Below are 21,466 nucleotides of genomic sequence, written 5' to 3'. Positions count from 1 at the left end.
TTGTACAATGATCCCCCCCCCCCCATAGCTATAAATGTATTACAGCAGTTTGCCCCTCTCTTCTTACAGTGCATTAAAGAACAATTTGGGCATAAAACTTTAGAGCAGTCTTTCTACTCCCCGAGAATCACTGTCTGTGCTGCAGATGAATTCATCAAGCAGACTGCAGTCCTCTTTGGGGCTAATTTAACACGGCCTTGTGCACCGTCATCCCTGTTCTCCAGTCTTTAGCAGACTTCTACAGAACAATTTTAGAAGGATCCCGCTATCCCCGCTGCTTCGTGCACCAAGGAACCACTCAGCATCTCCACAAGACTAATTATTCCATTTTATCCACTCTCCGCACAGTCTCTCTGATTCTACAGCGGCCTCAAGCAAGCTCGTTTGGTAACAAAAGGCTGGGACAGAGGAAGCCGACATCCTGACTGTGATTCAGCTTCACAATTAAAGCTCTGCAATATATGATGGAAACAAAATCCTCTGCAATCTTATTAACAATGCACCCTTAATAGCTGCAGTCAGAGCATCTCGTTATTGCCAAGCGGATGAGTTGGGGGCAGATATTGTCTCTTCTGAGTATGATATGAATGTATTATGTCGCAGTATAATAAAGACTGCCCCAATTCACTAAGATGGTGATAGAAACAATAACAATGCTATAGAAAGTGGCCTTGTACAACTATTACATCTTCTGTTTTATTATTGTTAATAATCACCATCTCTAAAACAAACTACATTAAAGTAGAATAACATAAGAATATGAAGATTTCCTGTCTAAGAGGAAGAAAATATATTTCATATTGTGCGTGTGTTTCTCCTGTTTGTTGCTAGAGCCCAAAAATACATCGACAGGCTAATTGGCTTCTTGTTAAATTATCCCTAACGAAAGTCAGTGCCTGTGGTATGGAAATTAAGATTGTAAGCTCTGCTGGTGCAGGGACTGATGCAAATGTAAACGCTCACAAGCAGGGTCCTCTCTCCTAGTGTTTTCCTTTCGTAATAATGTAACTTTTCACATTTTAATTATGTACAGTCATGGTCAAAAGTTTCAAGAATAACACAAATATTATTTTTCACAAAAGTTTGCTGCCTCAGTTTTTATGATGACAATTTGCATATACTCCAGAATGTCATGAAGAGTGATCAGATGAATTGCAATTCATTTCAAAGTCCCTCTTTGCCATGACAATGAACTTTATCCCAAAAACAACATTCCCACTGCATTTCAGCCCTGCCACAAAAGGACCAACTGACATCAGGTCAGTGATTCTATCATTAACACAGATGAGAGTGTTGAGGAAGATAAGGCTGGAGATCACTCTGTCATGCTGATTGAGTTAGAATAACAGACTGGAAGCTTTAAAAGAAGGGTGGTGTGAAATCATTGTTCTTCCTCTGTTAACCATGGTTACCTGCAAGGAAAAACATGCAGGCACCATTGCTTTGCACATAAAGAGCTTCACAAACAAGGATATTGCTGATCGTAAGATTGAAACTAAACCAACCATTTATCGGATCATCAAGAACTTCAAGGAGAGAGGTTCAATAGTTGTGAAGAAGGCTTCAGGGCGCCCAAGAATGTCCAGCAAGCACCAGGACAGTATACTAAAGTTGCGGGATAGGGGCACCACCTGTGCAGAGCTTGCTTAAGAATGGCAGCAGGCAGGTGTGAGTGCATCTGCACGCACAGTGAGGCAAAGACATTTGCCTCACTGTGGAGGTTGGCCTGGTGTCAAGAAGGCCAGCAAAGAAGCCACTTCTTTCCAAGAAAAACACCAGGGATAGACTTATATTCTGCAAAAGGTGCAGGGATTGGACTGCTGAAGACTGGGGTAAAGTAATTTTCTCTGATAAATCTTTTTTCAAATTATTTGGAGCATCACCTTTCCGGAGAAGGAAAGGTGAGCGCTACCATCAGTCCTGTGTCATGCCGACAGTAAAGCATCCTGAGACCATTCATGTGTGGGGTTGCTTCTCAGCCAAGGGAGTGGGCTCACTCACAATTTTGCCTAAGAACACAGCTATGAAAGAATGGTACCAAAACATCCTTCAAGAGCAACTTCTGCCAACTATCCAAGAACAGTTTGTTAACAAACAATGCCTTTTCCAGCATGATGGAGCACCTTGCCACAAGGCAAAAGTGATAACTAAGTGGCTCCAGTATCAAAACATGGAAATTTTGGATCCGGGGCCATACAAGATAATAATAATAATAGATTCTAACATATCTCTAGACCTATTATTACGCATTTTGCAACAAACCCAGGAATTTCAAGAAATCTGAGTTGGCCACCGTGAAGTTAAAATCACAGCATTTGCTGATGATATTTTATTGTACTTAGCCAATCCTTACTCTTTATTACGATTAATAAAAAAAAATAAAAAAAATAAATAGATGAGTTTGGATCTATATCGGGATTATCTATTAATGTAGAAAAATCTACTTCTCTGTACCTTAGACCAGGAACTTATTGCCCAGCATGGGGCAGAGATATCCCATTTACATTGGCTACTAAAAGTTTTACGTATCTTGGGGTTCAAATCAGCAAAAATCCTTCATCTTTATATCATTTAAATATCTCAAATGTTATATCATCCATTACTAAAGAACCGAGAGGGTGGGGGTCATCTCCGGTTCTCCTATCGAGGGAGGGAAAATTTGATAAAAATGGCGTCATTTCTCAAACTAATGTATTTTATACAATGCTTGTCTCTTATCCTTACTCAACGTGATACTAAATTGGTTAATTCACTTTTTCGCTCCTTTATTTGAAATAAGAGACCAAGGATAAGTTTGATTAAACTGCAACAACCAAAGTCTAATGGGTAGGATCAATTTTCCTAATATCACACACTATAACCACTCAACCTTACTTAGATACCCAAGAGATTGGTTGCACGTCACGAATATTTATACAGATACTTTAATAGAAAGTGACTTTCTCTCGAATGTGAACTTTGTTTCCTTCTTACCTATGCAGGACCGGGACATTCCCCAAGATATAAAAGATAATCCTCTCTTATGGAGTCTCTTATTTTGAGACATAAATTAAATCTAAATTCTCATAACTATTTTTCAAACACGTACATTAAACCCTGATTGAGACCGAATTGACCACTCTAAGGTTATAACAGGTCTTTTGCAATGATTACGTTCATTCCCGGATCTAACAGTAGATACTCTTCTGAAGAATCTAGAAGTTTCTTGTCGCTTGATACCAGCAACCATGTATACTGAATTATTTCTAAATATTTATCACAGATCATATATTTCCCCCCATCACAGCATCATGATGGGCTCAACATCTTTTCAGTGCTGTCATGAAGCGAGTGCAGATTTATTCCATTGTTTATGGAACTGTCCCTTAACCTTAAGCCAGAAGGCTCTAACCAAAGTATTCACCCCTGAGAATCTGGTAAATTATCTCCATTTTACACCTCATTGGGCAATCCTGGGCATCCTACCTACAGGTCAACGTGTGACTAGGGGAGGTAGATGTCTCCTTCTGGCTATCAGTGCAGCAGGTAGGAAAACCAATTTTTAGGTATGGTCACAACCTGGATCTCCTCCCTTCAATGTATTTAAAGAAAAGTTGTTCTATATATTCAAAATGGATTGGCTTAAAGCCTCACTCACTAGAGAATATAAAGCTTAAAATTTCTTCTAAATGTGGGAAAGTTACATTGACTCGTTACAGCTGGATATCAAATCACAAATTTATAAATGGATCTCGTCAACCTCATGGTATGAACTGAGAATTGTTGCTGATGACCCACCTATTCTATTGTAAAATGGGGGTACTTTCCCGCATGACAGTAATAGAGCACATTAAGCATATATCTTTATCCTCTATCAAAACTACTCAAATAATTTTCATACGTGTTATATACATTAATCATGGTTATACATGTTAAGAACCTTATTGTTATATGGTGTATTTAAAATGATCTATTGTAATTCATAATAGATTTTGATTGTACAATATTTCTTATTGCATAGTCATTTAATTACTACAGTCAATATTGTATTCTGTATTGCTTTGCTTCAGAATGTCAATAAAAATAAAATAAAATAATAATAATAATAGATTCAAGGGTACAGTATATAAAGGCAGGACTGAAGATACACTAGTCAGTTAAACCATAATTGTTAGGAGATGAGATCATTTGAGCTGCTGCAGCAATACTGTATAAATAATACCCTTTAACATACTGGCATCTATAGTGGTATTTACTACAGAAGTCTAACCTTGGAACATGCCTAGGGCACCAATCTTCAATGGAACAATATAAATATTACCATGTATGTTTTTAAGCGCTTACTCGGTCAAAGGTCAATCTCTTTTTATTTTCTTTGTCATTTTCTTCATCTAAATTTTATGACATTAGTAACAGCTTCATCTGCACCAACAAACTACAAAAGTAACTATGTAAAGCTTTTAATATCCAACACACCTTTATTTGAATAAACACCTCATTAGAGGCGTGTCTGAAGATAGTGACAACATGAATTATTCTTTATCTGTATGACTGGGGAACGCCAATAATGATTATATTAAAGCGAAAAGAGCAATATAATGATGTCGCTCGTAAATCTCCCCCCAAGTGCATGCTATAATTACTGCCAGCTCAGGTTCTCTATCTGGGAGGTTTGCCTATTGATGTATCTGTAGTGAATCACTTCTAATTCAATTCATTCATCCTGGTGATTCACAGACCTGAGAAAAATATGTTCCAGGTATCCATGACACATATATTAAGGAGGGTTGCAGACGAAAACCCCTTTATTAGGGATTCTGAACAGTGATAAATGATACTTACATTATAGCTAAACCTTTTTTCTAAATTTGCATTAAATATCTGTCTGACTGTAGTAACGTTATTTAACACTAAAGAAAAATAAATTTGTAAACAGTACGACTCAGGATAATTATGTTGCACCACAACAAGTTACTTCTATTACATATATACTTTGTATAGCTTGTTACTCCTTTGACTGATATACAAGCATTTTATTTTATTTTTTTCATGATAATATGTCCCTTAGGTGGCACTGTTGGGTCTCAACCTACACAATACCTTGGGGTATAATAAATGTGGGATTGAGTCCGTGTATAGAGAGATTTAATGTCTACATAATTGACTTAAACAAATAATAGTCCAATAACCTTAAACGTAACTGGTCAGTACAATGCATTAAATGACTTCCTAATTATACGTCCCTGTTTTACTAATGGACTACTTAATTTCCTGGCTATACACACTGGCCTGGGATTGTGGAAAGACTGTACAGTCCCAGAATAAGGGGGCTACCCAGCAAAGGATTAAAACCTCATTGGGCCCTAGGCAAGATAATGGTTTGGGCCCCATTCCACCTCTTTGTGTGTGTCGATATAGAGTAGGTTAGAGTAAGCCGGGCCCATCAGTGCCCACTGGGCCATAGGCGGGATACTAGGTTGCTTAATGGATTATTTGGCTCTGGGGCTGCCTCTTGTTTCATCATTCAAACTCAATTTTCTTATGTATTCCCAAGTTTCTCCCAGGATTGTAACAAAACACCCTCTTACTTATTTATTCACTTTAGCACTATACAAAAATCATGACCAGTTGTATTCACTGTCGGAATACATAAAAGGTTGAAGACATGGAATTCGGCAATATAGAAGGGAGAAAGGGATGACCTGAGGGGATGTAAACCTAGATCAGTCTGAAAATGCAGAATTAAAATTACTTTTACGTTATACATTTACTCTTTTATTTATTTAAAGCAGTACTTCCAGATATCGTGGAAAAATTCACCCTACCCAAGGCGCTCTTCACCAGAACCCATACAGCCGTAGTCCCTGGTGCTCTCTGGTTCGTTTCAAAGCGCCAGCCATAACCTGGGGCTGTGTGACCCTGCAGAGAGGGTGGGCCGACCAATCAGGCTTCAGATTGGTCCTCTTGCTCAATCCAGCTCCTCTGGTAATGCAGCCTTAAGCAAATTAAGCTTATCATATATGTAGATATTTTGCCAGCCAGTTTGGTCACACATGCAACACTGCTGCATGTGTGGGCAAAAAAAAATAAAATGTAAATTTGTTTGGGAAGATCAGAGAATCTGGTATGATTTGATTGGGGTAGGTTGTGAAAATGCTTTTGTATTTGTGTGGGATCTGTTCCCTTAGTCTGACTAATATCTGTGCAATTCAACCTTCTAATTGTGTACAAACTGGCAACAGATACAGGCGACTTATCGGTTGTTTGATCCCATGAGCAGAAAAAATATTTATACAGCGTTATATGAACGGCATGAAAAGAATCTATCACAGGAAATTTGTCCTTTTTCAAGTGTGTTTGTTATAGATAAGATCAAAAATAAAATTACAGGGTTAACACCTGGAGGAATGTGTAGAAGCAACTCAACAGTGTAAATATTTGAATGACTGTGTTCCCAGAAAATGACTGAATACTAAGAATTCGGAAAGTTGCCAGAGTTTGCTTGTCTATTCACCCGCATGGTTTGTAATCAACAATACATAGCATTTTTTTAAAATAAATTCTAACAATGGGTACATGAATATTTAAAGTAATTATACTTTTTGGGATAAATCAACCCATTTATTTATTTTTGCGTTGTTTTCCCCAGGGGTGTTAAACAACATTCTGGTGCCCATAGTGCCACTTGTACTAGAGTACCCGTGCTGGAAATGAAGAATATTTAATCTCCCTCACCTGTCCCTACCCTTCTCATATTGTCACCGTGCTATATGATTGGAGTGTCACCCTGTGCACCTTCCTGCAGTTAGTGCAGATGGTGGCTAGTGACCAGAGCTCTGGGAGAGAGTCACAATATGGGACAACAAGCAGGGTGAGAGCCTAATCACTGCTGACCCAGGGGCTGAGCCTACCAGAGACAAGGTTCCTCACATCTTGGGAGGAACAGCCTAGGTGTTCCTTCATTTAGCAATTTGAAGGGGCCTTTTTACTAGAACCTCACTGCACATTGGCAGTTATTTACAGTCATTTTGCCTGGTAAAAGACACTTTAAAATGAAAGCGCCCATATGTTTCACCAGGACATTATCTGTTTCCCCACTATAAATCTACACTCCTGATGATTCCAAATTAAAATGATAAGCGACAATAGTTTAACTTACTTGCCATCAAAACTTAATATGGTGTCGTTTTTACAAGGCCTAAGGAAATAGAATGTCACAGGGTGTTTGGGTTTTACCAATTTAAGAGTTTTTCAGTGTAAGCACTAACAGATCAGTACGAGGGACTGTCAATCAAAATAACTCATAAGTGGGTGTGGCCCTGACAACCTGGTTCAGGTTGTGACAAACACAAGACAATGAATGGAAATAGTAGTGAGATTTAGCTGGTTGTAAGAAAATACATTTTGTAAAAGGTAGAACATTTGTCATCGAGCATAATAGTAAATTGCATTGTATTTGTATGAAAATGTCAGTTGCTGCAAGTTTGTTGACAGTTTCTACTTATATGTATGTATGTATGATCATCATCTGTTTGTATGTATGTATGTATGTATGTATGTATGTATGTATGTATGTATGTATGATCATCATCTATTTATATGTATGTATGATCATCATCTATTTATATGTATGTATGTAGGATTAACATATAGGAGACCTCTTTGTAAAGCCCTGTTGCATTTGGAAATTCAGTCAACACTTTAGTGTTACACGTAATTAAAGCATGAAAGACTGCCATGATATGCAATCCAAGGGCAAATGGAAATCAACAATGCTGTATGATGATATAAATACATGGCTGAACCCCACATACGATTTTAGTAAAACTCGCAGGATATTATGTACAAACCAAATAGATTAAAGTCATATAAAACTCGGAGACCGCACAAATTCCCTCAATGTCGTCTTAAAAAAAGCCGACCCCTCTGAAGTGACTATTGCTGAAAAATAGAGTTACAAACCTGAAACACCAGGAAGAGTCTTAATAAACTTTCCATTAAAATGATTGATGACGGCTTCACATTTCTCTGTCGATTCCATCCTGCAAGTGAAGGGAAGGCGAGATTAATAACACGCTGGCATAGCAATAATGAAAACGTATTTTAAATCTGCACTACCACCTACATATTCTACTTTACCAACATCCTCCCTCCTCTAGCCGGAACCCCAGCAGCTCCCGCGCCTGGGATGGCAGTCAGGGCTGGATATGATCAGTACAACACCCTTCCAAATGGCAAAGATTGCAATGTGTATATACGTGTAATAAATGATCTATTTAACACTACTTTTCAATAGGAGGATTTTTATTGTTTTGTTTTGTTTATCAATTACGAGAACGACTCACCTTGCAAATCCAACTCCACGACTGGTTCCGCTGGAATCACGGAGTATCCTTGTAGATATAACCTGACCGAATGGCTTCAGCATATTCTCCAGCTCCTGCTCATCCATGGAGAGCGGCAAATTAGATATATACAGGTTTGTTGGGTCTTGTTCTTGTTGCTAGATAAACGAAAAGATATATTTAGAACAAAGATTGTGAAAAGACACAACAGCGTTAACAGAACACCTAACAAACCTCTCATCAAAAATACTCCATATGTTTGAAGCAGTAGCGGAATACCACAGTGGGGGGCAAGGGTGGGCTAATAATGCAGCTGATTCAGGCTGCAGGATTTGGGAGAAGCACAATGTATGGAATCAATCTTTAAAATAAAAATGTCCTTGCTGTGAACTAATTAGCGGATCATATGCTTTGACAAACTTAATAAAGAACAATTTCTGTTACTTTAAAGGGATTAAAAACATGCCATTTCAGTTGCCACCAGAGGCAACATGTTTGGCGATATCTCACCGTGGGCGGCATACAATCTTAATGCCCTCTAGTTATGGTGCATATTAATCTGGTTTTGGTGTGATGCCTCCTAATTCTGCACAATGGATGTATTGTATTGAAGGATTGTATTGCAAGTATGTACTGTAGTTTAAAAGAGGGAGGTGTTCAGGACCTGAGGGATGGAGGCATCTGATTGGTTGCGGACCACAGAAGATGGCACGAGGATGACCATTAACTGGCTTTAACCCAACCACGCCCCCCAATAACCATTAACATTTTATGCACCTGCTTGTCTTAGATATAATGTAATAGACAAAAGCAACTTCAAGTAAAAGACCTCTATTGGCTAAATTATCATGGTTAGGTCATTTAACAGTCCTTAGCAGCTAGGAAGTATATATTTATATATTGTACAGCCAGTAAGGGGTTGTTTACACACATGCACTGAAAACAGGGCAATAAAAAAATCATCCTTGCACGTGTTTTAGCGATGCATGAATGTTTTTTTTAATGCACTGCGCTTCTCTCAATACAATCTATTGTACTGGTAGCTCTCACTAATGCAATAGAAAAATACATAACGCGGCGAGCGATTATTTTAGTGCTAGCAGATGCCTACTTCAAATACCAGAGAAGATGATTTTTTTATTTTATTTTTTAAAACACACTGCAATAATGTGGTCTGACTTCATTTTGTACTTGTCCATTTCTAGCCCCACTTCTAGTGTAACTAGTTACATGGCACGTTCTTTCACCTCTCTGTAGCGGATATATCAGTAGCTCAGCTGTACCAGCAAATTGATCTTCTTTGGAGATAGAGATTATGAGCTCCTATGCTGCCAAGAGTTCTGCCTCAGAACTGTTGTTTTGTCTATCAGACACCCAAAGCCACAACATATGTATCTCATCAGTGAATCTATTGCATGTGAATGATTTCTATTTAAGGTGTTAAACCATGCATTATAGGCTAAACATATCAGCAAGTGTATACGGGCAAAACCCAACCAATCGGGGGGAATTCAATCGGCTGTGTTACTGGTAAAAGTAACGCGGCCTGCGCATTTTTACCATTATTACGGTAGTTTCAACGCCGTCTTTTTGCTTGCAGCTCCCTGAGCTGCGAGCAGAAGGCCGGGTTATAATTACCGTAATAACGGTAATAACTAACACCACGCTAATTCGGGGGGAATTGAATTCCCCCCTTAAATATCCACTATCCCTTGTACTTCAGTACTTTATGGACAGAAGCTTCTGCTAAACACAATAGGATACATCCAAAGCGGAGTATATTGTATACAATAGCAAATCAATCATGGTACTTCATGTGTGTCCTAGTCTCACCATTTTTGTGTAGAACTACTTGTAGTTCTCCAAATGTGAGCAAGACACCAATAAAACTAAAATGTTTCCCCCCCCCCCCCTTTGTTTTGTTAAATGCATAGGATTACTGACGTACCCAAAGCCGTTACTATCATAGTGGCAATGGTTCAACTGGTATAGAGCCAGTAACAAGGGAGGGGGGGGGGTCTCCCCCTATGTATAGGTTGTTGTTTTTCACCCTTGGGGAGCATGTGGGGACCCTTACAAAATTTTGCTGTGAGATTCAAAAGAGTATATAAGTATATGCCCTTGTGTATACCCAATGTCTAAACTAAACTAAACTGGCAGTATTTTTGCATATCTGCCCACAGTTTATATATGTGCACATTTAAACAAACCTCCCAACGTTGGTCCCTCGGGCGGTGGGTTGGGGGCGTGCCCATAGCACGCAGATGGCGTGCCTAGCGCTTCTGAAGCCCCTTCAAACCCCTTCAATGCTGTGCGCACAACCGTTAACCGCTGAGCAGCAGTGGTCAGAATCTCCTCCAACTCTCCCACCGATCGGGACAAAGCTGTCCGGATCGGGATGGCAGAACAAAGCCCTAAAAATCGGGACTGTCCTGCCTAAAATCGGGCCAATTGTGAGATATGTGTATAGAATATGTGAACATTCTGATGATCTGATTGGCTACAGGTTGCTCTATTTCAACCTATATCAATACTGAGGACATATAGCTGATGATGATAACAAATAGTGACCTAATTCTATTCAAACACACCATAAAAAGTATACAGGAATCATCTTATTTCAGCGATATGTTTCCTTAAGCCTGGCATCTGTTTCCTCACAGGCATATTAAACATTTTGAAAGGAAGTGAAAGGTCAATTTTGTAGCAAAACTTAGTAAAGGGTGCATTCTGACTTTAAGAATTGCTATTCACTCTGGGAATGGAATGGTATTTAAAGTATTCGTATACAATCCAAGTTAAATGTCATCTATTTTCTATAAATACACAAGTTGTTCAATATTTCATATTTACAAGCAAATAAATTAGGAGACAGATAGCAGACAGGAATTTGATTTCCTGAAATTTTCATCTGGTTAAGACAGGGGTCAGGTAACTTTTTACCTTTTACCCCCAAATATATTTAGATAGGCAGACGTTACCCCCTTGATTTGAAAGGAAGGAAATCATATTTTATTAATTATTGGAATTCAAAATTCTATTGAATCTATTCAAAATTTCTTTGAAAGCTTCAACTTCAAAACTTCAGGTTTTGGAGAAATGATGTTCATTATTGATACGAGAGCATCAATATTGGGGCATTTTGATGTCAAAGCAATTTGGATACAGTCTTCAGCGTCCCATCGATTTCTCTGCTTTGTTTTTATGTTCGTTAGAGTGGAAAATCCTTGTTCGCAAAGGTAGGTTGTTGCAAAAGGCAGCAACTTTTTGACTGCCTCCTTGTGCAATTTTGAATGTCTTTGCAGCTGTTGACATCCAAAAATATGACAGATCTGCTTTATTTTCAAATGCAATACGTGCTTCATTATTGCATCGAAGCTCAAGAAGTGCCTCTGCGAACCCTTGAGGCTCTTCTGGTACAACAGCAATTTCACATTTAAAGGGGTCTATAATCCAACTGACAGCATGTGAATCAGCAGCATTACCCCCATAGAATGGGATTGTTTGATTCAGAGACACACATGCCTTTTTGTTTTATGACGATGAGGAAAACCTCAAGAGAACGAAACATACCATTAGCGCAGCACAATCATTGACAAAAACCTCAATCTCCAGCTAGTAAAAGAAGAACTGAAGCTACCTTCAGGCATGTTTAAATTAGAACGTCAGAGTGCTGAATAATTTAGCCTCTATCAAAGCCGTAAGCATTCCTTTGTGAGGAAAGGTCCTCACCCATTCTTCTGAAACTCTGGGCCTGATTCATGAAGCCACGTAAATGCTGATATGTGTGTATTTTGCCTAAAATCGCATTGCGCATGTCCAGAAATGAACACGCCAGAGGACGCAGCAACGTCCAATTCAATCATTGAGCTCAAAGGGCCCTTACTAGAACCTACACGTTAATTGGCGGAACGGAAAGGGCACTGTACAAGCTCGAGCGCACGCTGCAGTGGGCATCTCTAAGGTACTTGATTTCTCAGTCATATCACTTGCACCAGCTACAGGTCTGGTGTAAGTGCCAATTACTAGTGGTGACCGTTTGCAATTAGGAGCAACTGTAAAAATGTATTTTATTTATAGTAGACATTAAGAACATCCTAATAAATGCATTTTATTAAAAAAAAGAAACAAAAAAATACTTTTTAAAAGGCGACACTCCAGGTGTTGTGAAACTACAAGTCCCAGCATACCCCTACAGCAATAAGCTGCTATATATTGGCAAAGCATGCTGGGACTTGTATTTTCACAACACCTGGAGTGTCACAGGTTAGCCAAAATTGGTCTATACCATACACAGAGAAAATACCCTATCTATAGAAAATGATTGGCAGAATATTAAGGATTTTCAACAAGAGTTGGCCAACCTAGTACAAATCCTTGCAATTTAGCAATGCAAATTAGTATGTCAGAACCTCTTCTAAAAGGATTTTAGATTCTGATCAATCATGAAATATGGATGTACTTAGATCCCACTAATAGGAGAACAGGCATTTGCAGCATATTGTTATGAAAGTAATGACATTTTTCATATAATTCAATGTCTGAGCTATAAAGTCCGTCCTTGAATCTAAAATGTTAACATCCAAAGGGAAAAACATAGTTGTAAAAGGATAATTTTATCCAAAATTACATGTGTAGTTTTGGGTGGAATTATGGGAGACAAATAAAGGATAAAAATGTCACTTACATGAAGTTCTGATCCAGTCAATGTCTCTCCCAATGCCTGCAATGGTCCGGACAGTAGACCCCCTCCTTCTCCTGCTTAGATCTGGCTTTTTTCAAATGTCCAGTAGTGTTGTCAAGGTCATGCCACAAGTAGATTGAAAAAAAGCCACCCTGTGCAGGACAAAGGGAATCTTCCGTCCGGACCACTACAGACCCTGTTGGATTAGCAGGACACAGATAGATGAACTTTTCTTTAATTCATCTCACATAATTCCACCCAAAACTCTGTTTTTGTTTTTAGGTGAAGTTATCTTCTATGGGTAAGAAAAAAATCCAACAATCTTTAAAACATTCCGAGAGATTTATGAAAAACTTGTGCAAAGGAAAAAGATAATGCTCACCCCTTCTCTAAATTATTATGATCTTTAGTGACTTATAATCTGGAACGGCCTTGAGACACCTCGTATGGATATATATTTATTTATTTTTTACAGAAATAATGCTCATTTTTTGCTTGCACCCCAGAGAGGTGCGAGCAAAAATGAGCGTTACTTTTTACCGTAATACCGGTAAAAACTGTCCATCCGCCATGTTCTTTGGAACATGGCTGACAATCTGAATCTGCCCCCATATGTATTTGCTTTAAATGAGCAGTAAAACCCATAGGCATAGTTAATGAACACTGGACTGAAAAGTTTACCACTGAAATGAAAACGAAAGAAAATCTTATTAAACATGCTCTAAATTTAAAAGTGTATAAAATATAAATCTCAAAAGCAAGAATAGTTTACAGAAATTACAACACTGAATGGCTATAAAACAAAGCCTCTCTCGCCCATGAATTCCAGGGGTAGCTGTGATGGGATAAATCCTGCATCTTATCCAGTCACAGACACTCACTGAGCATTCAACAATTTTCTATACAAGTAGCAGTGACTGTGTAAAAGAAATAGCTTCAGTTTGTTGCATATTCTAAATCAAAATTAGAAATCCACCCCCCCCTCCCCCCAATCATTTTCATGTCTTAAATTGACTAAACTGTGTAAGGATACATTTCACAGCGCTGGCTTTGAACCTGTGCCAGTGTGGACACAAAAACAAGGCTGGCCGTAAGGGCCTCACTTGTGGAAAGCAGGCGAGGGTTTAAAGAACCTGACTCATTTCTTTGGGACAAACTGTACTACTAAAACATGCCTTAACCACACCCTTTTGTGAAGAAAATAGAAATAAATCATGCCCCTATCAGAACTGTGGCAAGTTACATTCTGATTCTATAAGATTCTTCTTACATGCTGCACTCTATTATATTATCTATTCAGGAATGTATAATGAACACCTATTTAACTTAAGTTTTCCATTTGCAGCATCAAAATATGGCATTTGAAGAACGCTTTACAGCTGCTGCAAAGAGTGACCGTCAGTTCAGTCCTGAGGTCTTGTTCTAAATTGGGGAAGATATTTTAATTGACATTAAAGTAAAATAGAATATATTTGTTTGCAACATAGATGGAACAGGAAATAGAAACATAAAACAGCTTCTTCTAGTTTAATATAAACTACTTATAAGCTATTTATTCACAAGTTAACCCTGTTTAATAGTTTTGTTTTTATTTTTTTAATTTCTTTGTCTCTTAGTGACATTCTATGAAAAGGGTATCTAAAAAGAAAGATGTAAAGGCTATTAAATTCCTTCCGTTTCTAGTACACACAACACAAAATGCAATCGCTTAATTGAGATATGAAATGCTCCAATCAGATTTTAAGCATTAGTAACAAATGCACTTAAAATGTTATTGGCTTGTACACGGTCCGAATATTTTATTCAGTACATCGCTTTTTATTTTTAGCTTCCGCTTGTGCTTTTTATTCATGTGATTACATCAGGCAATCATCAGGGGCCGCATGGGAGGTCTTCTAAGCTTCAAAAGGGCCACATTATTACCCTCAATCTCAGTAATAAGGTAACACAATATATTTAATCAAAGAAAGAGCCACCTATCTGTAACAACATATCAGGAGGCTTTTAACACAATACAAGCTATAACATACACATGTGGGCAGCACGGTGGCCTAGTGGTTAGCACTTCTGCCTCACAGCACTGGGGTCATGAGTTCAATTCCTGACCATGGCCTTATCTGTGTGGAGTTTGTATGTTCTCCCTGTGTTTGCGTTTTAGGTTTCCTCTGGGTGCTCCGGTTTGCTCCCACACTCCAAAAACATACTGGTAAGTTAATTGGCTAATATTAAAATGCCCTTAGTCTCTCTCAGTCTGTGCGTGTGTGCGTGTGTGTGTGTGTGTGTGTGTGTGTACGTTAGGGGATTTAGATTATAAGCTCCAATGGGGCAGGGACTGATATGAGTGAGTTCTCTGTACAGCGCTGCGGAATTAGTGGTGCTATATAAATAAATAGATGATGATCTATCTGACAATAAAATAGTAAGGCGCCGAGATGTGGCCCTAGAAAAACTTGTTGGCTATCACTAGTTTTCATTGATAGGTAGTTATTTATTTATGTTGGCCTGGGGCACAATATAATACTGTGTTCTCTGCATTGGATAAAGTTGTATCCAGAGAGCTGCTTAAGTGTCATATCCAAGGGCTATGGAAACAAAACAAGATATAAAGTCATGGCTGAAGACCAAACAAAGGGAAAATAAATGTATTTAGTAAAAGTCACACAAGAGCATATACAAGACAATATTTTACCATCATTTGAGGACTGTAAACCAATTTTAATTGAAATTTATATACCAGTGATATATAGGTTGTTGTAACTATGATGCTTGATATACGTGACTGACAAGTTTAGGGTATTAAGGTCTATGATGTACAATGTTATGCCCAAACTGGTGACATGGGCTTTCATCACACGTAGATGTAGGGGACACATTGTAAGAGAACATTGACGGTCTCCATGGTGACAGGTATTGTATTTTATAACCTCATACAATAAGACTGCTGAGGTGAGGACATTTCCCAACTGCTGATCATCTGAAGTATCACATTCCGCACATCACTCAAGTCACAGCATGTTTCTCATCTGAGAAAGCTTCCCACATAGTTTCAAAAATATCTTCTGTGACTCCACTTCAACCTAGTGTAACCCATCCATCCACTGAAAGGCCTGACAAGAGTGTAAGCAGATAAAGATGTCACAATCTGCAAACACAGAGGACTGGAGGCTGTCATCGTGGATGGGAACGAGAACAAACATTTATCTTTGGGATCATTAAGCTAAAACTGCATAAGAACATTTTTTCCGTGAGACGCTTTCGAGCTGAGATCGGTGGTTTTAACCGCCCTTCAGCTGCTCCCGGACTATGTGGGGCCATTTATGAAGACAAGTGCACCGGAAAAAAGGTGCTATACCTTAAAGAAACCAATCCCATGCAAACACTCTGGGCCTGATGCAGAGTTACGGACGCGTGGTGGGCATAATTTACGCTCAAAACAACCAGTCTTTAAAAATAAGGTATTTATACCCATATGCTGAGTACGTGCGTCGCAAAATGCTCCCATCTCTGCATCTATAGAATATGCATGATCAATGAAGCAAGCACCTATCAGCTGCAGAGGTGAATCGTAATCAGCCAATCAGAAGAGACTAGCTAATGGTGTTGGTGGTCATTATCATCGATGAGTATTTGTACTAGCCCTCTAGCAGGTGTATATGCATCTCTGTGCTAGTCTGCATCACCAGTCGTAAGGTTTGCAAGTATCAGATGTGGAAAATTCTGCAGGCATGCATATGGGTGCGCTGTCATTGGCCAAAAAATGTGCACTGTGCACACATGCCCACATTTACGCTACGTAAACTGGCGTTAAGGCCAATTCAGCATGAGGCCCCGTTTCTCTCTCTCTGGTATAATTTAGAAAATGAAAGCCAATTTCATTTGGATGCGATAAGTTATAGTACCTTTTTCCCGTCAAAAATGTCCCAATCTATGTTCCATAATCTCAAAACCCATGTAAAGCGGAGCATCATGGGAGGTGTAGTCCAGGTTAAACAGCTGAAGGTCATCTGTTTGAGATACTCTGAAGAAAAGTCACTTCAATCACTTGTACATAATAATAAGCTGCAAACCCAGGCAGCAAGGCAAAAAGTGAAGTGAAAAAACAAAAAAAAAGTGTTCAAAAGCATGTTAAGAAAAATAACCTCCCTCATCTGGAAGGAATTAACTAAACCTCCCTGTGCGTGTGGAACAGTTCCTAAAATGCAGGGGGAAAGAAGAGAAAAAAAATACTTGGCACAACTGCAAAACATCTGTTTTCTCTTGCTTTGAATAGGGTCAGTAACAACAGATCACCGACTATCACGTGACCAGACCGGCTCCCTGTGTGGACCATCTCCTGGCAGACACAGGAGAGATTAGAGACAGATCTGCTGCTCTCAGAGAGAAAATATTCTTAGTCTTTAAAAACTCGTCTGCTTCTAATTTGAGCACCAGTGGTGTGCTACATGTGATCACTCCAAGAGTGCAGCTTAAATCCGTTATGTACACAGTGCAGTGCTGGTTAAGGGCACTATTTTCAGACTGCAAAACTTTTCATGCTTGTCAAGTGCCTCAATAAGAAATTAAATTCTCCCTGAGCGCACTTACCGGCCTCGGTGCTGACTGAGGTGAGCGGAACTCTGATGACGTTAGTATTCCATCCGTTTCGTGGGATAATCAAACCACATCCACCGTCTCTTTTCCTACCTTGTCCCTGAATCCCAGAAGCCAGGTAAGAAGAGCAGGTATGTATGATCTTATTATGGTTTAGTTTATAATGCTCCCTCTTTAGAACACCTGCTTAAAATACAGGCTAATACTAGTGTTGGCAAAAGTGGTCTTTAGAGATGAGCAACTTGAATATATGACAGAACATTCAGCAGAGGTGTGAAGATCACAGATGAATAACAGGACCATATAAAGGAACAGGCTTGCAGACCTACTCCCAAAGTACTAGTTTTACAAAAAAAGAAATGCAAACATTTTAGTATTTTAATTATTATTGTACCAAATTATATTTTGGTAGGCTTACTATATCTTTTTAATAAGCCTATCTTTTGAGTTGATTTTGTGACAGGTTGGAGGGATTAATGTGACCACAGTAATGTCTAGCCAATGTAAATTTGATGAGAAGAAGAAAGGAAGAGAAGCTGCAAGTATTGTTCAAACACAGATTATGAATGAATGTGAAGCATTTTATATTTGTCACTCTCAGTTATGGATGAAGTAAATCCCAACAAGGACACCACAGCGACAAATAGTATTGTCTTTGAGGACTAGATGTGTCAGAGATAAGGGTAACTCTCTCAGCTGTTTATACACTCATTCACAACAATCGTATATTATAAAGTAAATTTTACTACAGGCTTCTTAGGACAGATATTCGCTATCTATGGGTCAGACCACATTTGTGTTTTGGGGTCTACTATTGTCAGATGTACAATTCATTCTATATGGGAGCTGACTTTTTTTGGGGTGGCAGAAAAATGACATTGACATTTTCGCAACTGAAAAAAAAATTCAGCACCACTAGCTTAGGAGTCAATTAAAAATAAATATTGTAATTACAGTCGCAAAGAATGTCATGCTGCTATGGATAATCATATTGCATCATACAATAAGCAGCCATGATCTCTCTGGCTTACGCACAAAACTGAAATGTTCCATCTGAAGGACATTTTCACTGAATAGAATTTCCCAGGATTTTACTGACTTGGCTGCCAATAACCGAGGAACTTGGGAGTAAAACACGTAATAAGAGTTAAGGCTAGGCTAACATTATTTCACAACCTGTGACGTCACTAGTTTAGAGAATGGATTGTTGTATTTTTGTGAACATTGGGTCAGGCCACAAAACAGATGCCTCCAATATGTATAAGCAATGGGCACACGGTAACCAAATCATATATATTTAGGTCTAGATATCAGCAGAAACCCGATATTCCCCAATAAGATGGAAAATATTTTGCTATGACTTATGGTATATACAAGACCATCGAGTCTGTTTTTTTGGGGAAGAGGGAGAGTGGGGGCTCTTTTTTCCCCCCTAATATTCTGTAACCAAGTCTTCACAATACCAATATGTTTTTCACTCTTATTACAGTAGGAGTCTCCACCACGACTTCTGGGAGATGACTGCATACCAAGGGTGACATCCATGAAGTAGACGGCTAGACATTCATTGAGTAGACATCCAGAAAGTCGAAAATTCACATGGAGGGCAGCACGGTGGCCAAGTGGTTAGCACTTCTGCCTCACAGCACTGGGGTCATGAGTTCGATTCCCAACCATGGCCTTATCTGTGTAGAGTTTGTATGTTCTCCCCGTGTTTGCGTGGGTTTCCTCCGGGTGCTCCGGTTTCCTCCCCACACTCCAAAAACATACTAGTAGGTTAATTGGCTGTTGTCAAATTGACCTCAGTCTCTCTCTGTACAGCCCTGCGAAATTAGTAGCACTATATAAATAGCTGATGATGATGATGCTGGTCAACAGAATTATTATGTCAACAAGTCACATGTCCACAGTGTTCTTGGCTAGCTGTATGCCCCCTCCTGTGTTGGTCTATGAGGTAATTAGCTGTGCTTCAGGTTAGGTCAGCTTAGGACACAATTTGGTTAATAGTTAATTTGCAGATGCACACATTCGGCAGTCTAATACTTGAAAGTTTCTGGTGGAGATATCATGGAGGATTCAGCCACGCTGTGATCTTTGACAAATTGTTCCACAACAAACTCATTTGTAGTCATGAAATTCCAGGACTTTTGTACTTGAAAGGTGCTGCACAGAAACAGGTTTCTTCTTCTCGGCTGTTTATCAGACAATTACTTTGAAGCTGCTCCTTTGAAGCTGCAAACACTGTATACAATGTGAAGCGGCTCTGTGCGTGCTTCTGTGTATGACGCTGACATACAAGCAGTTCTCACAATGCTTTGGTTCCAATGTTACAGTCTTCCCACAGCTCAGCTCACCAGAGCCGAGGGACTTCTCCATGTAGCTGTTTATCTCAGGATTCTGTCATTCGTCTCAAAGCCCCAGTGGAAAGCCAGGGGCTATGTGATATGGTGGAGGGGGGTGTGACGACACGGTCCAATAAGAAGCCAAAGGCCAGGAAATTGCAGCTTCTTATCCATCCTCCTGCTCACACCCATCTCAGCAGCCACTTGAAAGTGGCACACAAAAAATACTACATAAATGCAGGGATCCCGGGGAAAACTGTTTCAGTGTGTAGTTCCAGGGACTCCTCTAAGGGGAAGCAGCAGGGAATTCAAAATTCGACCAGTAAGTGGGAACACTGCTTCAACAAGCTGCATGATGTGTGGTGGTGTGGTTAAGTCCTGCACCAGTTTATGAGCATCACATGACTACTCTGTGCTGATAAGGTTCAGATGCCCTGATTGGCTACTTGCTGGCCTAGCCCATCCTAATTCAATCTTGCCAACACATAGGAATCGCAGTAGACGGCTAGGAAGAAATAAAATATACTGCTGTGAACATTCCAACGCTCTGATTGGCTGCCAGTTGCATCCCGCCCCCCCGCCCCCCTCCCACCAGGCCACTATAATTTGTACTGTCATGGGCTGCTCAGACACAGATTTGGGGTCTGTATAGTTAAGCCACCAAATATTTGGGGGTCTGCGTTTTCTAGGTGGTATTAAATAGCAGTCACTAGTATGCATTGTGTTCTGTGTAGTGGTCACAAGAATGCTCTATGTATTGTGTAGAAGTCACTAGAAAGTTCCCTGTATTGTATATTATTTATTAACATGGTCTCTGTATTGCACATTGGTTACTAGATTCTCTGTATTGTATATAGGTCATTGGAATGTTCTCTGTATTCTATATTGTATATTAAGATGCTCCATATTATATAATGGCTCCTAGACTGTTCTCTGTGCTGTACAGAAATCAAAATAATGTTTTCTCTATTATACATCGGTCATTAAGATGCTGTGGGGGCGGGTGATTTTTCCCACAGAAGCAATAAACCAAATCTTGTGAGAACAAACTGAAGGGGGAGAGAAGCAGAGTCCTTCCAATACCTGGCTTTAGCCCAGGCCAACAGGCCGGATCACATGATTGCGCTGTCAATAGACGCTCACCCTTCCGAGCACATATAAAACGTTCTATGTCGAGTGAACCGTTATTGGGCATTACACCGGCTTTGGGGCTACATTACAATATCAGAAACAACTTTAAGATGAATAATGCCCCTAAATATAATATCTCACTTTATTACTTTTTATACCAGTTCCTTAAGAAGAGGGAAGTGACTGCGCATCCTACGCCACATTACATCATACAGGAAGTGCTGACGAACATGAAATCAGAAGATGTGTATATTTTGGGAATTAAAGAGAATTGTTCTCTGTACATTGTTACAGAATCCCCTATATCCAAAGATTATAGACGGAACTCAGTGATTACGGAATTGGAGTTTTCCGTTTAGTTTGGAATGATGACAACCGTAATATCAGGAAGCAGT

General features: G+C 39.3%; 1 protein-coding gene across 7 annotated transcripts in view; it reads right to left on the bottom strand.

Moving 5' to 3' along the window:
* The window catches only part of RBMS1 (RNA binding motif single stranded interacting protein 1), a 208,100-nt gene that overhangs the window by 22,770 nt on the left and 163,864 nt on the right, over positions 1 to 21,466 (bottom strand). For all 7 annotated transcript variants that reach the window (XM_075180778.1, XM_075180772.1, XM_075180774.1 and 4 more), the window contains exons 5-6: positions 8,325 to 8,482; positions 7,942 to 8,021 (exon numbers count right to left, since the gene is read on the bottom strand). In XM_075180778.1, coding sequence (XP_075036879.1) covers positions 7,942 to 8,021; positions 8,325 to 8,482 — 238 coding nt within the window. The remainder of the gene's footprint in view (positions 1 to 7,941; positions 8,022 to 8,324; positions 8,483 to 21,466) is intronic.

This window comes from Mixophyes fleayi, chromosome 7 (assembly GCF_038048845.1).
Source record: "Mixophyes fleayi isolate aMixFle1 chromosome 7, aMixFle1.hap1, whole genome shotgun sequence".
NCBI lineage: Eukaryota > Metazoa > Chordata > Amphibia > Anura > Limnodynastidae > Mixophyes > Mixophyes fleayi.
This window is presented reverse-complemented; position numbering and strand designations above follow the sequence as displayed.